Here is a 27703-nt window from a genome sequence, read left to right as displayed (position 1 = left end):
GTATTTGTAAATACCTTTTATACTGGATAACACTTAGTCCCTAGCCACACATCCACAGTGGCCAATAACAACGCATGCCACAATCACCTATTGAACTCTTCTTGTTTTCCAAGCTGAGAAAAATGGGTTTCCTTCTTCTTGAAATGCTTTGTGATTAAACCAGACTCTTCTCTTTCCCTAGGGATCATTGACTTCCTTGTAAGCCAGCACCCAATTGCCCGTGTCCTCCGGGAATACTTGGTCTTCAAGATCGCACCAATGCTCAATCCTGATGGAGTCTACCTGGGCAATTACAGGTAAGGAACTGGGGAGAATGCTTGGGTGGTATGGAAGCAAGAAGAAATAAGGGATATGTTTTGTGAGGAAGAATTTCGAGGCTGCCCATGAGTTCATTAGAGAAAGCTTCACCGTAGCTCTTGAGAAATGTGGTTAATTAGCTCTGGCTGTTTCATCCACACCCACCTAAGGTCACTTGCTGGGGTTTTCTGGCCAGCTCACTGGACCAGGAATCGGGAGACCCAGTATCAGTTTTGGCACCTATTTTCTGTGTAACCTGAAGAACCCACTTTTCCCTCTCTGATGCTCAGTTTCTCTTGCATAATAGAGACAATAATTACTTACCTGAAAGGGAAGTTGTGAGAGCTTTAAAGGAAATGGTGGGAATGAATGTGCTTTGCAGAATGTCGTGTGATGGTTATAACAATGATTGTTTTGTTGTGTTTCTTCTTGGAAAATATCAGTGAAGGAGAATAGAATCCCAGGTCATCTGAACAGCATTTCTCTTCAGAGTGGGCATACCAGCCAGCCCCACACCCACTCATGCGCTTGGATCTTGAAGTCTGTTTCTCCTGGCTTAGCCCCATAATTTACAGTTTAAAATTCCACTGCCCAGAAGATTATCTGCCAAAAGAACACCAACTCATTTGAGATAGTGTTATTGCCCTTATTTCACATTAAGGTAACCCACTTGCCCGAAGTCACACAGCCAGTAAATCAATGACTAACTTCTCCAGCCAAATTATACAGTTTTAGAGCTCGTTAGGCCCATGACTTTCAAGATGACATTCAGAACCCATCCCCACACCCACCAGCTTTGCATGCAAGGCGTTGTCTGCCCTGCTGCCTGTCTGTCCATCATTCTGCCTCACCTCTCCTCCTCTCTGCCTAGAACAGCTGCTGCAGCTGCGCTGCACAAAGCCCAGTTCCCCAGACATGTCCTATTGGTTCCTGCTACCTTACCTTCACACAGGCTGCCCACTGCCCAGAAATCCCTTATCCCTTCTTCATCCCATTAACTCTTTGCAACTCAGTTCATGTTCCTTATTCTGGAAAATATTCCCTTAAACAGAATTGCCCACTCTCTCTTTTTTTTTTTTTTTTTAAGTCTTTGTATCTCAACTTATATTTATTTTTTTCTCATCTTTCGTTTGTTATCCACAATAAGTATAGCTTTATTAATTTGTTTATGTAGATGACATGCTTATTGGAAAATTTTAAACAATATGTAAATGTATAAGGTGGAAACTTAAAAATCACCTCAAGTCTCATTGGATATTAACCATCAATAACATGTTGTCTGTTCTTTCATGCAACTTTTGATGCATGTCCATGTAAATAATTTATACTGATTTCTTTTTTTAAGAGAAAAAAAGAAAAAGAAAAACGGGGAGAGAGAACAGGAATCTTACTCTACTGCCCAGGCTGGAATGCAGTCTAAAAATAGATATTAAAAACCTCTTTTATGCTGACAATTGTACTTATCAGTGGAGACAGGAAGGAATAAGGGAAGAAAAAACAAACAGCCAACCAATATTTTATTTAAGTCTGTGAAATGCTATGCAAATGCTGAAGAGTGATTTACTTCCAATTATGTGGTCACTTTCAAAATAGGTATAATGTGATACTGAGAAAAATGTATGTTCTGTGGACCTGGGGTGAATAATTCTTTTTTATTTTTATTTATTTACTATTATTGCACTTTAGGTTTTGGGGTACATGTGAAGAACATGCAAGATAGTTGCATAGGTACATACATGGCAGTGTGATTTGCTGCCTTTCTCCCCTTCACCTATATCTGGCATTTCTCCCCATGCTATCTATCCCCAACTCCTCACCCCCTGCTGTCCCTCCCCTATTCCCCCAACAGACCACAGTGTGTAGTGATCCCCTCCCTGTGTCCATGTGTTCTCATTGTTCATCACCCACCTATGAGTGAGAACATGCAGTGTTTGATTTTCTGTTCTTGTGACAGTTTGCTGAGAATGGTGTTCTCCAGGTTCATCCATGTCCCTACAAAGGACACGAACTCATCATTTTTGATGGCTGCATAATATTCCATGGTGTATATGTGCCACATTTTCCCTATCCAGTCTATCATTGATGGGCATTTGGGTTGATTCCAGGTCTTTGCTATTGTAAACAGTGCTGCAATGAACATTCGTGTGCATGTGTCCTTATAGTAGAATGATTTATAGTCCTTTGGATATATACTCAGTAATGGGATTGCTGGGTCAAATGGAATTTCTATTTCTAGGTCCTTGAGGAATCACCACACTGTCTTCCACAATGGTTGAACTAATTTACACTCCCACCAGCAGTGTAAAAGTGTTTCTATTTCTCCACATCCTCTCCAACATCTGCTGTCTCCAGATTTTTTAATGATCGCCATTCTAACTGGCATGAGATGGTATCTCAATGTAGTTTTGATTTGCATTTCTCTGATGACCAGTGATGATGAGCTTATTTTCATATTTTTGTTGGCCTCATGTATGTCTTCTTTTGTAAAGTGTCTGTTCATATCCTTTGCCCATTTTTGAATGGGCTTGTTTGTTTTTTTCTTGTAAATCTGTTTTATTTCTTTGTAAATTCTGGATATTAGCCTTTGTCAGATGGGTAAACTGCAAAAATTTTTTCCCATTCTGTTGGTTGCCAATTCACTCTAATTAATGTTTCTTTTGCTGTGCAGAAGCTGTGGAGTTTGATTAGGTCCCATTTGTCTATTTTGGCTTTTGTGGCCAATGCTTTTGGTGTTTTGGTCATGAAGTCCTTGCCTACTCCTATGTCCTGAATGGTTTTGCCTAGATTTTCTTCTAGGATTTTTATGGTGTTAGGTTATATGTTTAAGTCTTTAATCCATCTAGAGTTAATTTTAATGTAAGGTGTCAGGAATGGGGTCCAGTTTCTGCTTTCGGCACATAACTAGCCAGTTTTCCCAACACCATTTATTAAACAGGGAATCCTTTCCCCATTGCTTGTTTTTGTCAGGTTTATCAAAGATTGTATGGTTGTAGATATGTTGTGTTGCCTCCGATGCCTCTGTTCTGGTCCATTAATCTATATCTCTGTTTTGGTACCAGTACCATGCTGTTTTGATTACTGTAGCCTTGTACTATAGTTTGAAGTCCAGTAGTGTGATGCCTCCCACTGTGTTCTTTTTACTTAGAATTGACTTGGCTATGTGGGCTCTCTTTTGGTTCCATATGAGGTTTAAGGTGGTTTTTTCCAGTTCTGCAAAGAAGGTCGCTGGTAGCTTCATGGGGATAGTGTTTAATCTGTAAATTACAATATTGATTCTTCCTAACCATGAACATGGAATGTTTCTCCATCTGTTTATGTCCTCTCTTATTTCATTGAGCAGTGGTTTGTAGTTCTCCTTGAAGATGTCCTTTATGTTCCTTGTTAGTTGTATTCGTAGGTATCCTATTCTCTTTGTAGAAATTGTCAATGGCAGTTCATTCTTGATTTGGCTCTCTTTAACTCTGTTATTGGTGTATAGGAACGCTTGTGATTTTTGCACATTGATTTTGTATACTGAGACTTTGCTGAAGTTGAATCTCAGTTTCAGGAGATTTGGGGCTGAGATGATGGGGTCTTCTAGATATACTATCATGTCATCTGCAGATAGAGACAATTTGGCTTCCTCCTTTCCTATTTGAATACCCTTTATTTCTTTTTCTTGCCCAATTGCTCTGGCTAGAACTTCCAGTACTATATTGAATAGGAGTGGTGAGAGAGGGCATCCTTTTCTAGTGCCAGATTTCAAAGGGAATGCTTCCAGCTTTTGCCCATTCAGTATGATATTGGCTGTTGGTTTGTCATAAATAGCTTATATTATTTTGAGATATATTACATCATTACCTAGTTTATTGAGGGTTTTTAGCATAAAGCGCTGATGAATTTTGTGAAAGGCCTTCTCTGCATCAATTGAGGTAATCATGTGGTTTTAGTTTTTGGTTCTGTTTATGTGGTGAATTACATTTATAGACTTGCAGATGTTGAACCAGCCTTGCATCCCTGGGATGAATCCTACTTGATCACGATGGATAAGCTTTTTGATGTGCTGTTGTGATTGGTTTGCCAGTATTTTATTGAAGATTTTTGCGTCTATGTTCATCATGGATATTGGCCTGAAGTTTTCTTTTCTTGTTGAGTCTCTGCTGGGTTTTGGTATCAGGATGATGTTGGTCTCATAAAATGATTTGGGAAGGATTCTTTCTTTTTGGATTATTTGGAATAGTTTCAGAAGGAATGGTACCAGCTCCTCTTTATGTCTGGTAGAATTCGGCTGTGAACCCATCTGAACCTGGGCTTTTTTTGTGTGGTAGGCTCTTAATTGCTGCCTCAACTTCAGATCCTGTTATTGGTCTATTCATGGTTTTGACTTCTTCCTGGTTTAGGCTTGGGAGGAAACAAGTGTCCAGGAATTTATCCATTTCTTCCAGGTTTACTAGTTTATGTGTATAGAGTTGATTGTAATATTCTCTGATGATGGTTTGAATTTCTGTGGGATCTGTGGTGATTTCCCCTTTGTCATTTTTTATTGCATCTATTTGGTTATTCTCTGTTTTCTATTTTATTAATCTGGCTAGTGGTCTGTCTATTTTGTTGATCTTTTCAAAAAATCAGCTCCTGGATTTATTGATTTTTTGAAGGGTTTTTTGTGTCTCTATCTCCTTCAGTTCTGCTCTGATATTAGTTATTTCTTGTCTTCTGCTAGGTTTTGAGTTGTTTTGAACTTGCTCTTCTAGCTCTTTCAATTTTGACAATAGGGTGTCAAGTTTGGATCTCTCCTTTCTTCTCATGTGGGCATTTATTGCTATATATTTTCCTCTAGAGACTGCTTTAAATGTGTTCCAGAGATTCTGGTATGTTATGTCTTCATTCTTGTTGGTTTCAAAGAACTTCTTTATTTCTGCCTTCATTTCATTGTTTATCCAGTCAACAATCAAGAGCCAGTTGTTCAGTTTCCAGGTAGCTGTGCAGTTCTGAGTTAGTTTCCAAATTCTGAGTTCTAATTTGATTGCACTGTGGTCTGAGAGACTGTTATGATTTCCATTCTTTTGCATTTGCTGAGGAGTGATTTACTTCCAATTATGTGGCCAATTTTAGAGTAGGTGTGATGTGGTGCTGAGAAGAACGTATATTCTGTGGATTTGGGGTGGAGAGTTCTGTAAATGTCTATCAGGTTTGCTTGTTCCAAGCTGGAGTTCAAGTCCTGGATATCCTTGTTAATTTTCTGTCTTGTTGATCTGTCTAATATTGACAGTGAAGTGTTAAAGTCTCCCACTATTATTGTGTGGGAGTCTAAGTCTCTTTGTAAGTCATTGAGAATTTGCCTTATGTATGTGGGTGCTCCTGTATTGGTTCTGTATATATTTAGGATCATTAGCTCTTCTTGTTGTATTGATGCTTTTACCATTATGTAATGTCCTTCTTTGTCCTTTTGATCTTTGTTGCTTTAAAGTCTGTTTTATCAAAGATGAGAATTGCAACTTCTGCATTTTTTTTTTTTGCTCTCCATTTGCTTGGTAAATCTTCCTCCATCCCTTTATTTTGAGCCTTGGTGTATCCTTACATGTGAGATGGGTTTCCTGGATACAGCACACCAATGGGTTTTGGCTTTTTATCCAATTTGCCAGTCTGTGTCTTTTGATTGGTGCATTTAGCCCATTTACATTTAGGGTTAATATTGTTATGTGTGAATTTGATACTGCCATTTTGATGCTAGCTGGCTGTTTTGCCCATTAGTTAATGCAGATTCTTCATTTTGTTGATGCTCTTTACCATTTAGTATGTTTTTGGAGTGGCAAGTACTGGTTGTTCCTTTCTATGTGTAGTGCCTCTTTCAGGAGCTCTTGTAAAGTAGTCCTGGTGGTGACGAAATCTCTGAATACTTGCTTGTTCACAAAGGATTTTATTTTTTCTTCACTTAGGAAACTTATTTTGGCTGCATATGAAATTCTGGGTTGAAAGTTCTTTTCTTTAAGGATGTTGAATATTGGCCCCCCACTCTCTTCTGGCTTGTAGTGTTTCTGCCGAGAGATCCACTGTGAGTCTGATGGGCTTCCCTTTGTGGATAACCCGACCTTTCTCTCTGGCTGCCCTTAGCATTTTGTCCTTCATTTCAACCCTGGTGAATCTGACGATTATGTTCCTTGGGGTTGCTCTTCTTGCGGAATATCTTTGTGGGGTTCTCTGTATTTCCTGGACTTGAATATTGGCCTGCCTTGCTAGGTTGGGGAAGTTTTCCTGGATAATATCCTGAAGAGTGTTTCCCAGCTTGGATTCATTCTCTTTGTCACATTCAGGTACACCTATCAAACGTAGATTAAGTCTCTTCACATAGTCCCACATTTCTTGTAGACTTTGTTCATTTTTTTGTGCTTTTTTTCTCTAATCTTGCCTTCTCATTTTATTTCATTGAGTTAATCTTTGACCTCTGATATCCTTTCTTCTGCTTGGTCAATTCAGCTGTTGAAACTTGTGCATGCTTTGCAAAGCTCTCGTGTTGTGTTTTGCAGCTCCATCAATTCACTCATATTCCTGTCTAAGTTGTCCATTCTTGTTATCATTTTTTCAAATCTTTTTTCAAGGTTCTTAGTTTCTTTGCATTGAGTTAGAACATGTTCTTTTAGCTCACAGAAGTTTCTTATTACCCACCTTCTGAAGTCTGATTCTGTCATTTCATCACACTCATTCTCCATCCAACTTTGTTCCCTTGCTGTTGAGGAGTTGTGATCCCTTGTAGTAGGGGACGTGTTCTGGTTTCAGGTGTTTTCCTCCTTTTTGCCCTGGTGTCTTCCCATCTTTGTGGATTTATCCACCTGTTGTCTGTGTATTTGCTGATTTTCAGATTGGGTCTCTGAGTGGATGTTCAGATTGTTGATGATGAAGTTATTTCTGTTTCTTAGTTTTCCTTCTAACAGTCTGGCCCCTCTGCTATAGGACTGCTGAGGTCCACTCCAGGCCCTGCTTTCCTGGGGATCACCTGCAGCAGCTGCTGAACTGTAAGGGTTGCTACCAGTTTCTTCTTTTGCTGTCTTTGTCCCAGAATGATGCCTGCCAGATGTCAGTCTTATCAGTCCTTTGTGAGATGTCTCTGGATATATGGGGATCAGGGAGCTGCTTGAAGAAACTGTCTGTTCTTTATAGGAGCTCAAGTGCTGAGCTGTGAGCTCCATTGTTCATTCAGAGCTGCTAGGCAGGTACGTTTAAGTCTGCTGCAGCAGAACTCATAAACCTCTTTGTTTCCGTAGATGCTCTGTCCCAGGGAGTTAGGACTTTATTTATGAGTATCTGTTGTGCTGCTGCCTTTTTGTTTCAGGGCTGCCCTGCCTGGCAAGGAGGCAGCCTAGTCACTGTCTGCCTGCAGAGGCTTTGCTGAGCTGCTGTGGGCTCTGCCCAGCTGCTGTGTGAAATTCCCTGCAGCCCTGTTTATATGGGTGTGGTTAGAACTCCCTTGGCATTGGTGGCCCACTTCTGTAATGGCAGACTCTCTCTGTTATGGTGGGTTGCCTCGGCAATGGCAGGCTGCCTCAGCAATGGTGGACTACCTCTGTAGTGGTGGATTGCCTCAGTAATGGCAGACGTCCCTCCCCCACAAAGCTGGGCCACCCCAGGTTCAGCTGTGCTTGCTGTGAAACTCTCAACCCTGGGCATTTTCAATTGCTGTTTTTCTGTTTTGTTTTGTTTTTGTGGGGGTGGGACCTGCCGAGCCTGGTCACCTGGCTCCCTGCCTCAGAGCCTCTTTTATTTTAAAGTTGAGTGGTTGACTCTCTCCCAAGTGTTCCGGTTGCCTGCTGAAAGGGTGCCGGGATCTGTGTGATTTCCCATGCGGTGACCCACTGCACCGGCTGTAACAACGGCGCTGCCTGGGAATCTCCTGGCCTGGCTCCCTGTTGCAGACCCCTGTTTAATCAGACAAATGGGTAAATCTGTCTTCTCGGAGCTCCAATTGCCAGCTTAAAAGGGCAACCAAACCAGTGTATTTTGTATGGAGAACCACCACGTGTGGGCACCGGCAAAGCAGCCACGCCGGCCAAAAGAGCTGCGCTGGCCAAAACAGCTGCGCTGGCGACCAGTGGGGCTCGTCTGCCTGGGAATCTCCTGGTCTGTGGGCAATAAAGATCCATTTGGAAATGCGGCATCCACTCACCCTCTGCACTTTCACTGGGAGCTGCAATCCTGAGGTGCTCCTAATTGGCCATTTTGGGTCTTCCTCCTGGGTGAAGAATTCTATAGATATTGATGAATTTACTTGTTGCAGGTCTGAGATCAAATCATAAGTGTCCCTGTTAATTTTCTATCTCATTGATCTGTCAAATATTAACAATGTGGTGTCAAAGTCTCCCGCTATTATTGTGCGGGAGTCCAAGTCTCTTTATAAGTCATTGAGAACTTGTCTTATGTATCTGGGTGTTCCTATATTGGATGCATATATATTTATGATCATTGACTCCTATTGTTGCATTGATTCTTTTACCATTATGTAATATCCTTCTTTGTTTCTTTTAGTCTTTGTTACTATTAAAGTCTATTTTGTCAGAGACAAAAGTTACAACTCCTGTTTTATTTTGTTTTGTTTTGTTTCTCTCCATTTGATTGGTAGGTCTTCCACCAAAGCTTTGTTTTGAGTCTTTGTGTGTCCTTGCTTATGAAATGGATCTGGATATGGCGTACCAATGGGTTTTGACTTTTTATTCAATTTTCCTTTCTGTGTCTTGCCCACTCTCTTCTCTGAGTTCTCACAGGCCCAGTTATTTATTTGGTTGTCTGTGTATTTGTTTATTTGTTTGAGACAGGGTCTTGCTCTATCACCCAGGCTGGAGTGCAGATGTGCAATCATGGCTCACTGCAGCCTTGACCTCCTGGACTCAAACAATCCTCCCACCTCAGCCTCCCAAGTAGCTAGGATTACAGGCACAAGCCACTGTACCCAGCAGGTCTGGTTATTGAACAACTCTTATTCCATTGCATGCCCTCCACTGGACTTAAAGCTACTGGAAGGCAGGGACTGAACTTTAATGGTCTTTGTGTCCCTCATGCCTAGCAGCAGGAATCAGCACATAGCAGATGCCTAAAACATGTTTCATGAATATGAGAGAATGAGAAGGATGACTTTACTGATGAAGAAACTGAGTCCCAGAGATGAAACAGTATTTACTCAAAATCAGTGGCCTAACTCAGACCAGAACCAGATCTCCTGACAGCCAGCCAGGCTTGTTTTAACCGGAATTGGTTTACTACTTTCTAAGAGCATGGCAACAGGGTCCAGAAGGGCTTCCTGTTACCCCTGGGTATGAGTTAGAGAGAGCCCATGAGATGCATGAAGCCTTCATTAAAGACAATTTTGCTTCCACTCTTAATTGGCTGAAGTGATGGTTCATTAGCATTCACAAGTTTCATGGCTTATTGCAGGCCTGAGAGCGATGCCTTTCCACCATCCCTGGACCCAGTGTACTGTTAGCAATAATGGTGATAGAAAGACCATTTGATTTATGTTAATGTTTCTGTTTAATTACAAGAAGAGTGGTCAGAGAGAGGTCAATACTTCTCTACACACATTTATTTATGTCATCATCTGCTATCTCAGGAAGGACTAGAAGGAGGTTACTGACCTTGGCCAAAATGCCTTACCTGTCAGGGTCTTAGATGGACACTGGGGTGGTGATGAGGGCTAAATGCCTTCTACATGTCTTCAAGCTCCAGATTTTGTGATCTGGGGACTCCAGGATAAAAGAGTTCCAACCCTCAGAAATGATTTCACGCTGAAGCTTCAACCCCCAACATTCTCCTAGTGAGAATATGTGATTCTTCTTATGATAGTTGGAGAGCGATTCTAACCACAATCATTAATCCTGTTTCTAAAACTGTGCAGCAAAGAGCCTATCAATCATGAGAATTCACTACTTAAAGCTTTAGAGAATATAAAAAAAAATAAAGACTGAGAATTGAGAACTTCAAGGTGCCTTAGAGGTCCCCTAGGCCAGCTCTTCTCAGAGCCACGCTACTGTCTACAGCAATACTTTCACAATTTGGCAAGACTTGCCAAGGCGTTATGCGGGGAAATTCAGGGTTCAGATGAGTTTAGCAAAGTTAAACACAGAGTTAAGCCAAGTTAAATTTGTTCTTTTACAATAAGACTTTTCAGAATTTGGAATATGCTTATAAACATAGGGAATCTAAGAGAGGAAATGGTACTCAGTGTTTCCCGAAAATCAGTGAGATGGAGTCCACAACCTCCCTGTAACCAGTGTTAGGGTTTATGAAACACATTTTGGGAAATGCCACTCCGAGAATTCTATTTGCCACCCCAGTGGCCTGTGAAGCACTCACACACTGATCTTGCTTAATCCTCAGAACTCTGTGACAGAGGAACTTTGTTAACGTTTTCCTAAATGCAAATAATAAAAATATGCTCAAACTAGCTTGAGTACAAGAGAAAAGGAGGGAGGGAAGGAAAGAAGGAGGGAAGGAAGGAAGGAAGGAAGGAAGGAAGGAAGGAAGGAAGGAAGGAAGGGAGGGAGGGAGGGAGGGAAGGAAGGTTCTCAGGAAGGAAGGAAGGAAAGAAGGAAGGAAGGAAGGTTGGTTCTCAGAATTCTAGTGCAGTAAAAAGAACCAGATTTCCCAGGAACTGATGAAATTGCTGGAAACATGTTGGAAGACAGGTGGCCAGGTATTTGCCTTTCTCTTATGCTCTTTCACTTTCATTTTCTTAACATCTCCCTCTGGAAGTGCAGTTTCTCAAGCCTCAGAGAAGTTAAGCCATCTCCCTGAGGTCTGTGGCCTGTGAGGAGAGGGCAGGGATGCAGGTGTCTGAGCAGGTGTGCCCTGCAGTCCCACACTCCCCTGTGGCCAGCACCAGGCCTGCCAGACCCTGGGAGGAGAAACAAAGACAGGCCTGCCTTGAGGCACCTCACTCTGCTGGCTGGAAAGATGGTTCAATCTTTAGGCCAGTTCCCTGCACTGTGATAAGGGAAGGCAGGAGGTTGTAGGTAAATGGAGTTGGACATCAGGTCAGATTTCAATTCTGCTCTGCCACCTACTTGCTGTATGACCTTGGGTCAATTACATGGCCTCATTAAGCTTCATTTTTTCTCATCTGTAAACGGAGATAATGTATTTATGAGGCTTTTGTGAAATAACATATTTGAAGCACAGTGCTAGGCACATCATAAATTCTAAATAAACATTTATTCCTCCTTCTCTTCCTCCTATTCCTCACTCTTCCACAGATCAGGGAGATTCCCAGATTTCATCAGCTAAGTTTAGATTTAATAATACAACTACCTATTCTATGGTATTTATAGTGAACTAAAAAAGGTACACCCTAGAATTTAATAGCAATAGATGGCCACTATACCATGATAGATCATGCTCTTTATATTAAAGAACAGCAACATTTTCTAACTAGACTACTGTATATGTTACAAGACTGTGGTTTACCGTAAGAGTATGTGGGGCCTATACTAAAGTTTATAGCAACAATATATAGTTACTATAGTATGTGCTACAGTAGCTATATTTAACAATTATGTTGGATGATATAACAATGGATAACAATTATATAGTAAAAGCGCAGAGCCACTATACACTCTATCTTACTTTCTGCACTCCAATTGCACTTGCCTTTTTTTTCATTTCAGGTCTTAGGTTTAATGTCCCTTCACAGAAAGGCCTCCCCAAGGCTTGCAATATACAGTGGGTCTCCCATTACACTCTCTCATAGCACCCTGTACTCTCCCTTTATGGCTCTTGCCCTGGTTTTTAATTGTTTATTTATATAACTATTTGTTTAATGATTGTCTTCACCTTTAGACTATACTCTATGAAGTCAGGACTTTGGTTACCGTGTTCTCTGTATCCCTAGTACCTGGCAAATGGGCTCTGGATCTATATTTTATTTTTCTAGATACTGACTTGAAGTTCAGATATATGTTTCCAGAATGAACAAATGAACTAAACAATAGTGTTTAGTGATTGTACGATGGCACAATGCTTCAGTGCCCTGTGTAGAGTAACTAGGGCCATTCACGGTCAGCCTCCAAACCTTTACCTTCATCTTCATGGCCTCCTGGTCCCAATTGTTTTAACTGTATATTGTTGTGACAGGAATCTGCTATGATGTAATATGATGAGCTGCTGTTACAATTTAACAAACTGGATTCTCAGTCATACTTAGTTATTGCATGGAGCATGATGCTTTTAAAGGCCCTTACAAACCACATTTGGTCATACAACAGTGACCAAGAAAGGAAAGCCAGTTTTTATTATAGCCATTTATGCCATGGGGAAACCAAGGCTGAGAAGGTGAAGAGCCATGTTTAAGGCCATAGCGTGCATCCAGGGGCTCCCCACACTCCTACACATTGCCTTTCCTCTATAAGCTGTAGGCGGAAGTGGAGAACTGAGGGTCTGATTTTCACCACTCTCCTGAGCATTCTTATTTGTCCTTGGACAAGACACTTCTCTCCCCTGAACTGTTTCTCTCCTACTCTCTTAGAAGAGGGAAATGGGATGAAAGTCACCTTCCATCATGTAGTAGAAGCAGTGGGGAGAGGTTTTATCAAGAACGGGAGGGCTACAGCATGAATGAAATTGAGGACATTACACTAATGTAATAAACCAGTCATAAAAGGACAAAGATTGTATGATTCCACTTACATGACATTCTTAAAGTAGTCAAATTCACACAGGCAGAAAGCAGAATGGTGGTTACCAGGGGCTGGGAGGAGGAGAGAATGGAGAGTTACTACTTAATGGGCATAGGGTTTCAACTTTACAAGTTAGAAAGAGTTTTGGAGATGGGTGGTGGTGATAGTAGCATGTTATTCATGTATTTAATATTATTGAACTGTATGCTTAAAAATGATTAAGATGGTAAGTTCTATGTTATGCATATTTTACCACCATGTTACAAAAAACAATGGTATGGTTACTGACACTACAATGGGAATATTTTCGAAGAGCTCTGGAAGGATCTTGGACCTAGGAGTCTTGAGGGATGACTATTGTAACTTCAGGTATTACAGAGCCAAGAATCTGCAAGCAAGTCCTGGTTGGAAGGCAACTGGAGTTGGGGGATGACAGGTCGAACCAATCCAGAATCAGTTGGTAATTCTCAATGTCTTACAGAAAGCATGCTCACAACATGTATTGCAGCATTTGCGCACAACCTCTGCCAGCACCTTCCTCATCCCTTCTTTTGCAGAGAAGAGAGCCCTCAGCCCCACCTATACCCCACTTCACTTTCTGAGCATAGGTAATGCACAAGTTGCCTCCATTAGAAAAACATACTTTCCATCTCCATATGACAATATGAAACCCTGTGTTGGGTTTGCATTTCTTAATTAGGTGCTTGTCATTGTGTATTTCATAGAGCCATGTATAAGTAAACATTCATAGACCTTTGAATAAATTTATTGGTTTTATTTATGTTTCTGGGCATAAAAATCTATAATTACCAGGTACAGCCTCAGAATAACTGGTATTTAATGACAATTACTTTTTGTTACCATAGAAATGAGTCCAAAGTAGTTACCCATAATTTCTCATTTCCCAAACCTCACACATGCTGAATTGCAATATTACCATAGTAATTGCCTATTAGTCATCATAAAATACGCAGTTACCCAAAAGATAGCAGGATGCTGTGAAATTTCTCATCTTCGGAAAAACCTCAGTATTTCTTGCTAGTGTGGAGGTGGGGTGGGGAGGAACAGACCTCTATGGGTGGTAGAGAAATGATTCTGCATTACGGCACGGCACCGCAGAGCCCATGGTGGAAATGGATGCTGTACGATGTGCAGACTCTCACCATCATTATGTCTCTTGGCCCTGGGCAAGCCTTATATAGCAAAGGATGCTCCAGTGCAGTAAATCCAATTTAACTAAGGTTTGTTGAGGGGCCTGCTGGGTGTCAGGCCCTGTATTGGGCCTTGGGGAAGCAGAAGGAAATCAGAGGTAGTTCTTGCCAATAAGAAGCCCAGTGTTTGCACTAGAAATATGGCATATGCAATAGGGGCCTAGAGATACAACAGGAGCTAATATCTGTCTCCTCACTGCACATTATGTGTATCATTTCATTTAATCCTCACAGCAGCCCTGTGATGGAGGCAGTGTGATGTTCCTACTTTAAGTAGAGAGGGAGAGTGAAGCACATAAGTACCAAGGAACCTGCCAGTTGCTGACCCTAGGCTGCTCCAATTTTAACCTCTTGATACACTGTCTCCTGAAGCAGAGAGTACTTCCTTCTGACTGGTAGTGATGAAGGAGAGTTTTTGATGGACAGATGATATATGAGATCACTAGACATAAAAGGGAGACAAAGATTTACACAATGAAACATCATTAACCATAGCAGAGGGTAAACCACCAGAGAAGGTATTTCCAGCACACACACCACACACACACACTCACACACCACACACACACACACACACACACACACACACACACACACACAAACACGTTATAACTGGCCTACCTACCTCTTCCACGTCAAAATCTAGAGGAGAAACATTTCAAACGACCAAAAAGTAGAATAGAACCTAAAATCAGCCATGTAAAATATAAATATGTCAATGTTCTATTTGTTCTGTAACAGCATAAAAACTGCATATTTTTTCATCAAGCTAGAAACAGAAAACAAAGATCCACAGCAAGTATTGCCCCATTGAGTGATCTGCCAGCCCCTCCTCACTCTGAGCCTCCTTCCCTGCCCTGGTCACATTTCCCTGCTGGGTGCCCTATCACAGCATCACGAGAAACATTGAGTCCGGTGCCCCGTCCAGACCATGCCCCCTCTGCTTGCCTGCCTTTAGGCACAGGTTGTTCTCTCCCTTCCAAGGCATCATGCCATGCTGATGCTACCTCTAACTGTTAGAAAGCACTTTGTTTTCAGGCTGAACCTGCCAGCATGTAACTTCTGCCTCTGCCCTCTGAAGGATTATTCAAGCCTGGCCTACCTTTCACAGGGTAGCCTCCAGCCGTTTGAAGATCATGTGTTCCCACCCTTCCCGGCTCCCCACTCAATCCCACCACTGCTCCAGGCCAAACATCCCCAAAGCCTTCTAACTTTTCATATGTAATCTGAAATCCATTCCCCTCCCTCTCGTTCCTGCTGTCCTCTGAATGTGTTCCAGATGTTTGTCATTGTCTGTCTTTCAGGCCTGAGGTCCAGGACTGAAGGATATCATTATGATGATAACAGTGATGATGACAGCTAACATCTATTGAGCATGCTGAACCTGGCACTATTTTAGGCATTTTGCATTTATTGTTTCATTTAATCCTTGGAACACATGCATTATGATTCTCATTTTGCAGAGGAGGAAACTGAGACCTAGGTAGATTAAGTAACCCCCTCAATTCCTAGAACTAATTAATGCAGGGAGTAGGAATAAAAAGAGGCCATCAGAAGCCTCATTCTAGGGACCATGCTTCTTCTAATACAGCCCATGTTGCTGTCTGACATTGAGCTCTCCTCAACCTAAATCTTTAAATTTTTCCACTTGCATTTCTGCTAAGCTGAAACTCCCCCATCTTCCCTTAGATCCTTACAAGAAGCCTGTGGTGTAGGCAGGGCACGAATCACTCTCCTTCTTGAAGCAAAGAAGAAACCAAGCCACAGAGAGGCTAAGTAACTCGTTCAAGGTCACACAGTAAATGAGCCATACAGTTAGTTCAGATAAAGCCAGCGTGAGAGCAGGGGCCAGACAGACCCTTACCTCTCAGGGACTCTCTCCTGCTTTACGTAACCTGAGTGATGTTTCTGTGGAGGCTGAAAGGACACTGGGTCTGGCAGTGTAATCAGGTGTCTAACCCACAAGTACACACCGCCAAAACCAATTATTCAAATGAGCTTCCCAGCCAGGTTCCACAGAAAAGGCCAGATGGCGAGATGTCTGTGGAGGCAGCTCCCTGTCTCTGTCCCTGCAAGCAGCTGAATAGCATTTCAAAGTTAGAGTTGATAGCAAGTTGATCTTAATAATTGATTCTACAGTGAAGACAGGCCTCTGAGGAGACAGTAACCCAGAATTAGTGGCTGGGGAGTCTGGAAGAGCAAAACAGTGTGATAGAATCAAGAACTTCATCATTTCTGGTCCTAGTTCCTAAACCACTGCTTGAATAGTGCTAGCTAGTTCTTTATGTAAAACTCCTTCGGCGGCTCCCCACTGACCCTCAGAAGAACCAAAGCTCTTTAGCCTGGTATTCGGCGCCTGCACAATGGCCTCAAACTTTCTTTTCAGCTTCCTCTCCCACTGTCCACCTTCCTGCGTCCACCCCATCTGTTCTTCTTGCCTTCCTGGGCTCTTTCCATTGTCTTAAACCAGCTTGCTCTTGTTCACATCTGTGCTTATGCTGGCACTCTGCTTCCACATGAGAAGCCTTTTAACTGAACTGTTTCTTCCCTCTCTTCTTTTTTTTCCTCTCCTGCCCTCCCAACCCACCAACCCATCCCCAAGCACATATTTTGGCCCACACACTGGGGAATATGAGTAGGCTTGGCCCTTTTGCTGTCCTTAAGGAGTTCACAGTCCAGAGAGGAGATAATCGTGCTGATGGTGGGAGATTCCCAGGCTGTGAAGTCCCTGAGGAGGCACCTCTTAACCCAGCCAAGAGGGTGGGGATAGGGCAAGTCAGAGAGAATGTCTGAAGGAAGAACTGTGTGAGATGAATCTTGAAGGATGAATGGGAGTTGGCCAGGGGAAGAGAATGGCAGCGTGTTCCAAAACAAAGGAGTAATTATAATAAATGACAACATGGTAATAATAATATAAAACATTAATTGAATGTATACAGCCTGCCAGACACTATTTTAAGTGTTTTATATGTAGTATTTCCACTAGAGATTTGGAGTGATAATAATACTACTGCTCCTACTCTCCCCCTATTCCTACAATTTAGAAGGAGATACAGGTATCAGAAAAATAGGAGTCAAAATATTAGCTTTATTATTGATAAAAGCAGGACTTGGAAGATGTAGTTTATATCTGTGGCCAAACTTGCCTCCTTTATTTCAAAATTCAACTTTCCCACCAGACACAGGCAGAAAAGGAGGCAAGAAGCCTCCTAGAAAGCACGCCATGTGGCAGCGAGGAGACCACTGGTGTGTTCTGGTGTGGTTGTGGCACCTGGTCCAGGCTGCATCCAACACAGGGTACAGTATGTGCACCACACACAGATGCCAGCTAAGAGGGCAGACCCTTCAGGATTCCAGATCCCAAAAACACATGCTAAGAGGAGCTAGGCCCAAATGGGCTCTGCTTCTTTTCTGGAGCTGACTAGTCAGATAAGTTCCATCTCCTTCCTTGGGAAGAGGAAACAAGGGAATGAAGAGGAAGACCCATTCTTTTTACTCCTGAGGACTGAAGGTTACCATTGGGATTGAAAGCAAAGGGGAATTCCTCCCAACAACCTCATGGACCTACATAGTAGGTCTTGTATTATCCTCATATTGCATATAAGGAAACTGACACTCAAAGAGAGGTTAAGTCATTTGCCCAAGTATTGCCTTTACTAGAAGGAGATCTAAGAATCACACCCAGAGATTTGACCCAGAGCCCTTTGAGCCTTGCTGCTTGAGCCCTGAGTGAGTGGAGGTCCTTGGGGAATGCCAAGTGGTCTGGTGTGGCTGTGGCACATGGTCCAGGCTGCATCCTACACAGGGTACAGTATGTGCACCACACACAGGTGCCAGCTAAGAGGGCAGGTGGAGGGTGGAGTGCAGCATTGGCTTGACAAGACTTGAGATTTGGCGGAACTGCATCAGCCCACAGAGGGGTACTGTTTCGTTATGAGCTCACGGGCTCTATCATGTGCTACCCTTGCATGGTGTACAGATTGACAACATAGCGTAAGATGTGTAGAAATAACTGGGGACCAGATTGTGAAGGATCCTGAACATCAACCAAGATCAAAGCACAAAAAGCTAACATGTGTAGTGCTTATCTCAATCTAGATGGCGTCCTTGGCATTTTACCTATATGATTTCATTCAGTCCTCAAAACAGCCCTCTGAGATAGATGAAATTCTCACTTTTCAGATTAGAGCCAAGGCACAGAGAGGTTCAACCACCAAGATAAAACATGTTGGCCAAGCCAGGGTTTTATCCAGGCAGTGTGGCTCCAGAGCCCACACTTGACTCAGAGCTCCATGCAGGCAGCTGAGAGTCTTGTCAGCACCCAGATCTTGTGAAGATATAAAAGACTTTTATGCCCCCTTTTTGTTTCCTCTGTCCTTTTTCACTTAAGAAGCAGAAATGGTGAATTTCTAGCCTCAAGGGCCAGTGTATTGCTTCAGAAAATGTCCTCCCTCAGACCTTTCAAAAAGGAGTAAACTCCTTGTCGTTGTTCTTGTATACAGAAAAATAGCTCTTTGGTTCTGGAATGAACTTCCTATTCTACCCTTGAATAGCTATGTGACTTCGGCAGACTCTTTCTGCCCTCTTGGCCTCAGCTTCCCCATCTTTGAAATGTGGGGATTGGTTTTTATGAAATCTCAGGTTTTTCCAGTTGGTCACTGGCTCTAAGAATTGTTTTAAGCTGCAATGCTGGAAGTCCATCTGAACCCAGTGTCTGTTCCTGCCAAGCAAGAGACAGGATGAATCCCTGGAGTATGCTCTATATGGGAAGAGAGAAAGCACTCTAAAGCCTCTCCTTATCCACTAGGAGTAATTTCTTGGGGTTGGAGATAATCCCTTTTCCAGGTGTGATCTGAGCACGCTTGCCCCCAATCCTACCACCATGCCAAAAAGGCTACCATTAAAGGGTAAAGACCTTGCTGAATAAACCTTGGAAGAAGAAAAACTGAGTGCTAATCTTGGCTTTGCTACAAACCTTGGGCACATCCAAGGCTGCTCCATACGGATGTGCAGTTTGTGCACTGTACAAATGTTCAGTTGTCAAGGGGTCAATGGGGGCTATGGGCTAGGACTCTGCTCTCAATCCAAAGTCTGGCTAAACCAAGTGGCATTATTCTATACTTTACCCACCCAGAAGCAGCACCTATTTGCAACTTATTCCCCTAGGTGGTAGGGGGCAGCACCTTTTGTCAGTTTGCATAAAGGTACCTTTCATGTTAGTCCCCCATTTGAGACTTAGATTCCCCATTTAAACAATAAAAGTGTTGCATCTACCTCTCACTGCATATGAGGGACAGTCCCTCTATTAGGCTCTTACCTGACCCCTAGGACTGCTAAGACAGAGTATAATGGTGGCTAAGAACACAGGCTGCAGAGTCAGGTAGACTGGGTTCACGTTCTGCCTCTGCCCACTTGTCCTTGCTGGACCATGGTCAAATCACTTACCACTTCTGAGCCTCTATTTTATACAGTTCAACTGAGAGTCAGCTATGTGTGAGACACTGCACCAGTACTGAAGACTCAGTGATAAATGAAATAGATTCAGTCTCTGCCCTCCCAGCACTTTCAAGTCTTTGAGTAAAACAGATGTATTTGTCCCAGGTCACAAAAGTACTAGATGGCAGATCTGGGACTCAAACCCAAGTCCTTCTGCCTTTGAAGCCTATGTTCTTATCCATCCTCCTCTGTGTCTTCACAGTCCTGGTCACAGACATCTCCTCATCATGATGACCTAAGAAGGGATGTGAGGAGAATGCTTTAAATATCTTGGTGGTGGTGATGAGAAGTGGATGTGTTATGATTATCCCTTGTGTTTGGGACAAAGGGCACTGCCTGCAATCCTCCATCTACACAACAGCAGAGCCCAACCCACATGCTAAGCATTTTTCAGGGACTGTTGATGACAGATTATCTGGCATTCTGACACTGGCCAATCAATAGAGCTGGAAGGTGCCTCAGGCCAAGGACAATTGAATCCCAACCTTTTAGTGGCATTAAATAAAGCAATATTTATTTTGCTTTTGGTGCAAATATACTTAATCCAATCCAGCTCATTGGTAATGCTGAAAAACTGCTGTGTTTGGGGGACAATTGCAGGCGTACCTCATACATCTCTGCTTGTCAATGCCACTGCTCCCTAGAGCAGCCTCACAGTGCTCAGGGCAAGATTGATCTGGAGTCGCCAAGCTGCCTTTTTCTCTATCCTTCTTCAGAGATGAAAAGGAAATCATAAGGAGGGGAATTGAAATCATTGCTCTCATTCTAGCTGCCATTATTGCGAACAGGGATAAGGTATGATGCCCTTCATGAGATGGAGCTATTTATTTGCCATTTGAATAACATTCTCTGGAACCATTATATCTCTGCCATTGGGCAAACAAGAAAGAGAACAGGATAAGAGGAGATCTGACAAATGAGTAGCTTAGCATCTCTTTTATAAATCACACAGCCTCACAGATGGCTGGGGGACCTCAAAGGCGACTGTGAACCATCCTGCCATCAAAAAGACCAGGGTTCAAATTCCAGGTCTATATCTTACTAGTTGTCAAATGACCCTCTCAAGGTCAAATCTTTCTTGGATTTTATTTCCTTATTTATCAAATGAGGATAAACAATACCTATCTAATTTGATTGTTGTGAATGAGTCTAGCATTTAGTAGGTGCTAACTTTTCAAAATAAGTCTAAAAGTAACTATCTAACCCATATTTGCAAACCTGAAAGGTATTCATTCATGCATTTGTTAATCTGCTTACTCATTCATTCATCCAATAAATGTATTGAACCTTCCCTGCACCTGGGTTTATAGTAGACATTGGTGGAGTGGGGGTGAGCAAGATAACTCGGACATTATCCCTGCCCTCATGGAATTCATAGGTTAGAAGGAGAAAGAAAAGATACTTAAGAGTATTTCCAACTCAAAATAAAGATATTATATATTATGCAGTCATATGTACATTTGGCCTCCATATATTTGCATTTTCTAGGATGGTCCTAATGTGAAAGATTCTTTCCCACTGGTGCCCTAAATAGCCCCCATTCTTGTCAGAACATAGGTCTTGATTTTGAGCTTATGCAAAAATTTCATCTTCAAAACAAATAACAGAAGAGCACCAAGGAGACAGAGACCCAGGGCAGGGACCCAGGATTTTGCATTCAGTGACTCTAAACTGGCAATCATAGGAGTGAGAACCTGGCATCCGGAGGCCATCTTATCCATTCCTGTCTTTGGGTAGCTGCTTTTTGGTCCTGAAACCACTAAAGAGAAAGAGCCTGCACCAGCCTTGGCCTCTTGTGTGTATAGCCAGTTAGGGACACAAACAGAACATATTAGCAACCGTTAGAAATATGCATGATTTCTGACCATTCTTGCTTCTCTAACTTTGCACATGCTATACCCTTTGCCTCGAATGCTCTCTCATGCCTTGACTCTTGGCAAACTCCCATTTGTGTCCACAAATCTCGAATGTTGACCAATGCATGCAATTAATGTTAAGACACTGGTAATCCTTGACTAGTTGGAGTTTCATTTTAAAACTGTATCAACACTTTTCCTAGAATATTTTGTTTTCTTTTTACTTTAACTTAATTGAAAATATATGCTTCCTCCAATGTCCCTTACTCTGGGGACTAAAAAGCCCAGTTGTTGATACTTTAGAATCATATACTGAGAGAGTTGAAAGAGATCTCTGCAAGTGAAGTATAGCATTCCATTTTACAAATAAGTACACAGAGCCTAGGGAGGGGAGGTGACTTTTCCAAGATGACACAGACATTGGAGGTGGGACCTGTAACTCAGGCTCCTAGCCAGGGATCCTGCATCTTTAGTAAGATGTTTTCTTCAGTAAATACCTACCTAGTGATAGATTGAGTGCCATTAGAAGCATTCATTTAAAATCAGCTCAAAAAGTGCCTTGCAGGTACTACTCACAGAAGAATATCACAAACGCTTTAGCTTCTAAAAAGATCTAGATTCTCTGAGGATTGAAGATGCCTTTGAATCACCAGTTACATTCTATTTTTATTAGCAGGCTGGCTCTAGGAGTTGACCTTTCAGGATCTCTGACCTCTAACACTTTTCCTTCAGTTTTGAAGTTCTTTTTTGAATCAAAGAGGTTTCCTGGAAGCAGCATGGCCAAGTGGGGGAGACCATGAGGCCAAGGGATGAGACACCTGAATTCCAGTCTGTGCCCTTTAGCGTACTTATTATGTGGCCTCTAAAGAATGGCTTACATTTCCTGGCCCTCAACACTCCAACTAGGAAATTGAGGTTTATCATGTGACTGAATGGTTGTGAGAACTATATTATATGAGACAGGAAAATGCTTAGGAAAGAATGAAATGTTTGTTCAACAATGACTTCTTCAATGTCTGCCATGACCCGGGCTCTCTGTCAGGCCTAGGAATACCAACATGAATAAGATGGCGTACTTGCTCTTGAGGAACTCATGGTCCAGTGGAGATGCAGACTCAACAATGACCACATCTTGTGCTGTAGCCACTTTGCTGGGGGAGCAACAGATGCTATGGGAGCAGAGGAAAAGCACTTACTCCTCGTGTGCAGGCAGTGAAAATCCTCTCCTTCCTGGAGGAGCTGATATTTCACTTTAGACAATTTCAACAGTGCCATAATTATCACCACTTCCACTGTCATCACTGACTATCATTTACTCAATGTTTTTGCTTTTCTGAGGATTCTGCTGGTCCATTTATAGACATGAGTTCATGCATGCAATCCAGAAAGTCGGGGTTGTTATCCTCTTTATACATATGATAAAACAGAAGCATAGAGGTGCATTTTAAAAAAAGAAATTTAGGGCCGGGCGCGGTGGCTCACCCCTGTAATCCCAGCACTTTGGAAGGCCGAGGCGGGTGGATCATGAGGTCAAAAGATCGAGACCATCTTGGTCAAGATGGTGAAACCCCGTCTCTACTAAAAATACAAAAAATTAGCTGGGCATGGTGGCACGTGCCTGTAATCCCAGCTGCTCAGGAGGCTGAGGCAGGAGAATTGCCTGAACCCAGGAGGCGGAGGTTGCGGTGAGCCGAGATCGCGCCATTGCACTCCAGCCTGGGTAAACAAGAGAGAAACTCTGTCTCAAAAAAAAAAAAAAGAAATTTAAAACAGATCACACAGCTGGTGAGGTACACAGCTAGAACTTAAACATAACTATAAGTCCCAAAGTCTCTGGCCTCCACAGGATAACCTTGTTCTGTGCAATTCCATGAGGCAAGGCTGAGGAAGATGTGTCTCCCAGTGGGGAGAATGTGTCTTGGGAGACACATTCAGCTAAAGAGGAAGAATTTTCTAATGGAAGATTCAAGAATGAGATAAGCTAACTGGAAAGGTAGTGAGTTTTAGGTCATAGAGGTGTCCTAGAGCAACCTGGTGACCTGCCCAAGACAGTGCTAAGGACATTCCTATTTGGGGGCAGAGGAGAGGGGACAAAGAGATACATTACTAAGCATATCTTAAGGATACAGTTGTTTATGATTAAGCCTGTTGTCAAGGGTAATGTACCTTTCTAAATATTTAGATGCTCAGTGAGGGCTGGAAGAGCTCTGTGAGTATAGCACCCAGACCAGTGATTCCCTCTGTTTAATGACTAGTCATTGGGAAGTGGACAATATAGGGGCCTGCCAGAATTTTCCATAAATTATTTCATAGGGCCACCTGATTAGGGATACATTCAGCTAAAGTTAAAAAGGACTAACTCTAGCCACTGAAGCAAAAAAGGAATTTATATGAAGGAGCTTACAGAATCACACAAACCCAGGTAGATAGAATGGAAAACCAGAGCAATTAACTGAGCAACTCTGAAGGGCCGGAACACTCTGCCTCTGTTTCCACAGTAACACTGCTGCACAGCACTCCCTGCTGCCTCATGTCACCCAGCCCCAGGTTTATGTATTGGGCAGGAGTGGCTGGTGCCTGAGCCTGGGTTTCCTATTGCTGCCCTTGCTGCCAGGGAACAAAGAGGTAGAATCTGGCTCATCTGGCTTCCGTGGAGGGAGACAAGACACAGTCATGCCCTCATCTTGTAATGATGGAGGAGCAAACTCACCCCACCCAACCCCCATCTAGTAACAGGGTTAGATGCTGGGCATTCCCCAAAGGACATGAACAATGCCTATGATACTTGGGAGGGAACAGAGCATGGATTTGAACTCAGATCTCCCTAATTCCCAGACTGAAGGAAGAGATAAGAGGTCATTCCTAACCACTGCTGCCCACTCCAGCCCCGATGGACTGTGAAACTATTAGTCCATGTCATTCACATAGGACATAGCATAAAATAATAATAAAGTACAATAAAAACAACAATACAGCATTTCTGAGTTACCATTATGTACCAAAACCTGTGCATTATTTCATTTAATACTCACAATATTATCCTGCATTATAAATGGATATAAACCTGTAAGCATATCTTCTCCTTCCTGCTAGATTATTCATTTCTTGAGGCCAGAGAACATCTCTTATCAATCACTCAATCTCAGCAACACTACCATTGGTGTGTAGAAGATTCTTAATAAAACTGTGATGAATTGCTATATTTAACTCTTGCCTCATCCTTGTTCCCCAAACCAGTCTCTCCTCTTTAATTTACTTTTACATTCTCAAAAGCAGAGAGCTTGCTTAAAGTGTTTGCTCCTTAGAAGAGCATAGACATTAAAGCTGGACAGTCCTGGGTTTGAAGCCTGCTCCACCACATGCTGCCAGATTACCCTGAGCAGGTTTCAGATGAGTGTGGCTGTGAGGCTCTCTCTGTCTATCCTTAATCACTTTTATGAGTAGCAATACTTCAGATAAGAATATTTAAGAACTGCATGGATATGTCTGTAGATCAAGGTACTAGTCGCAGCATTAAATGTTTCCTTTCTGAAAGACAACTTAGTGTAGTCAGAGGAGAGCAGAGTAAGAAGAGCAATTGGTAAGACTTTGGACTCTGAGAATCAGGTTGACATGAGCTCAAATTCTAACTCCATTACATAGTAGCTCGGTGACCTTAAAGAAAGTTACTTACATTTTCTAAGCCTTTCTCTTCTCCTCTATAAAACAGTAATACAAGGCTTGTGTGGGATAAAAGCAAAAATGAAGTGAGATAATTCGTGTAAAGGTACATAGTAAGCACTTCTTAGATGTTAGCTACTGCTGCACATACCACTATAAGCTCAGAAAGGAAGGATGGCAGGAACTGCATCGGAAGGCTAACAGTAGTTATACTGCAGTTATGGGAAGGTGACATTACTTTTTTCTTTTTTACTTTCTATATTGAGGACCATTTTTCATTTTTGATAGTGATTTTACAGTCAGTCAATCCTCTTACCAAGCAATTCTACTTCTGGAAACTGTTAGAAAAAAATTCTGAAATGTGGAGAAAACTTTAGGGATTGGAGTTTTCATCAGTGCATTTTGAAAACGGTGCAGCATTGAAAACAAAATAAATGTGCCACAGTGGGGAAACGGCTAAATGAATTATGGGGTTTATATAATAGGATAATGTCATATTATAATGCTACTACAACGTTAGTTACAAAGACTTTATTAACAAAGAAAAATGCTCATGTTGTAATGGCAAATGGAAATGGGAACCCTTTGCAAGTTCAAGGTCAGGAGGTAGCTACCTGGCCTAGAAGGTGAGCATCAGTGATCCCCTCTGTTTAGAGCACAGAGAATGGTTAGAATCCAGGCTTCACTGCTCTTATGAAAATCCTGGAACAGAGGGGACATTTCTTTGTGCACTGCAATCCACCGAGGATGTGGGGTAGGGAGAGTGCAGTTCATGCTGAAAGAGGCGTGTGGTCCATTTGTAGAAGCTCCTTCTCTACTTGTAGCTGGGGAAATTTAGGCTTTGAGAGAGCAAGAGACTCGCCCAAGGTCACGTAGTACACCATCAGCACAGCAGGGGACCTGAACCCAGTGATATCTCTCTACTCTGCATACCATGGGGCATTATCCCACACTCATTAAGGATGGACTTGCCAGAGAGGCTAGGCAGGACTCTAGCGAAAATCTGAATGTGGAACAGAAGGATGTTCCCAGAAGTTTCCACATTATTCTCATCTGGTTCTCACTGAGATAAAAGTAGCACAGTGATAAGAAATGGGGTTCTCCCAGTCGCCCCAGGGGCATTGAGGAAAGAGGCATTTGAAAAGAGAAGGCTTTTGCCCTGGAGGTGTTCATATTGTGTCCTCAAATTCACACATGCAGCTGGTTCTCTGGGCTCAGCAAAAGAAGGGAAAGAACATAAACCTATGTAACTGGAGCACTTGAATCCAAGTCCAAGTCTAAAATTTCTAGAACTCTTCAGTCTTCTGCTGTACACTGTCATGGGAGGTGAGGTGGGAGGAGGCAAGGAGAAAACAAGAAGACCAGGTTAAAGAAAGACCATGCACGCTCAAGGTGATACCAGAGGAAGTGGTAAAAAAGGTGTTGGGCTATGGTGTATTTTGAAGGGAGACAATGGATTAGCTATAGGTATGAGCAAAGACATAATGAGAACACCAGTGGTTTTGGCCTGAGCATTTTTCTCAGCTGCAGTGTGGAGAATACGTGCATGTGTTTATGGGTGCTGACATGAGGATACACCACAGAAATATTTTCGAATCTCTCTATGACTCAGTTTTTTATTCTGTAAAGTAGGAATTGCAATAGTAGTGACCTCATAGAGTTGTTGATGGCCCTGAATGAATTAACTCATATAAAGTACTTAGAACTGTCTCTGGAAAATGATAAATGCTAGGTAAGTGACATAATCCTTGCTCCTACTCCTAAGCATATTTTGACAGGTGAGAAGCTCAGCTTGTCCTGTCTATATTGACTCTTACTTTGGGTACTGCCTAGGTGTTCTCTGATGGGGTTTGATCTGAATCGTCACTGGCTGGATCCCTCTCCATGGGCCCACCCTACCCTGCATGGGGTGAAACAACTCATCATCCAGATGTACAATGACCCAGTAAGTACCTAAATGCCCTCCACAGCTGCTGATCTATGGCTTGAACTGGGAAAGGGAAGCATTATATTGGGAAAGTCCACTAGAAGCCACAAATTTGGAATACATAGCTAAACCCAGGGAGGCACTAGGCCTCCTCTTGTCTGAATCCAACAGAACCAAGGACCTTCTCCCAATGTCTTTTCCTGCGACCGCTCACAAATAGTGGGTTCAGTTGTGGAGGTCTCATGGGATAAAGAAATATATTAGAGTGTATCCATATTTGTCAAGCATCTTTGGTTACAAGCTAAAGAAATACAACTTGTATTTATAATTAGTATAAGGATATAATATATCCTTATAGAATTTTTTATAGTAATATATAAAAGGTATATAATTAGTATAAAAGGTATAACTTGTATACCTAATTAATATAAGCAAAATAGAGAATTTATTAGAGGACTACCAAGGGCATGTCATGTGATTGGAGACTGTAAACTGGCTTCTTCTACATGTAGGGAACATGACTGGCGAGTTCTCAACACTACAGTAACTTACTGTCATTTTCCAGGTCTAGTTCCAAAAGGATTATGATTGACCTAGTTTGGAGGACATGCCCACTTCTGG

The 27703-nt window shown here is 42.3% G+C and overlaps 1 protein-coding gene across 26 annotated transcripts in view; it reads left to right on the top strand.

Moving 5' to 3' along the window:
• The window catches only part of LOC100393071 (BEN domain-containing protein 5), a 1596666-nt gene that overhangs the window by 1434739 nt on the left and 134224 nt on the right, over positions 1 to 27703 (top strand). For all 26 annotated transcript variants that reach the window (XR_013520038.1, XM_078331670.1, XM_078331666.1 and 23 more), the window contains 2 exons: positions 182 to 296; positions 26989 to 27100. Coding sequence is in view for 25 of the 26 variants with exons in the window: in XM_078331670.1 (XP_078187796.1) it covers positions 182 to 296; positions 26989 to 27100 (227 nt within the window). In the remaining variant the exon portion in view is untranslated. The remainder of the gene's footprint in view (positions 1 to 181; positions 297 to 26988; positions 27101 to 27703) is intronic.

The sequence above is a fragment of the Callithrix jacchus genome, chromosome 7 (assembly GCF_049354715.1).
Source record: "Callithrix jacchus isolate 240 chromosome 7, calJac240_pri, whole genome shotgun sequence".
Taxonomy (NCBI): domain Eukaryota; kingdom Metazoa; phylum Chordata; class Mammalia; order Primates; family Cebidae; genus Callithrix; species Callithrix jacchus.
This window is presented reverse-complemented; position numbering and strand designations above follow the sequence as displayed.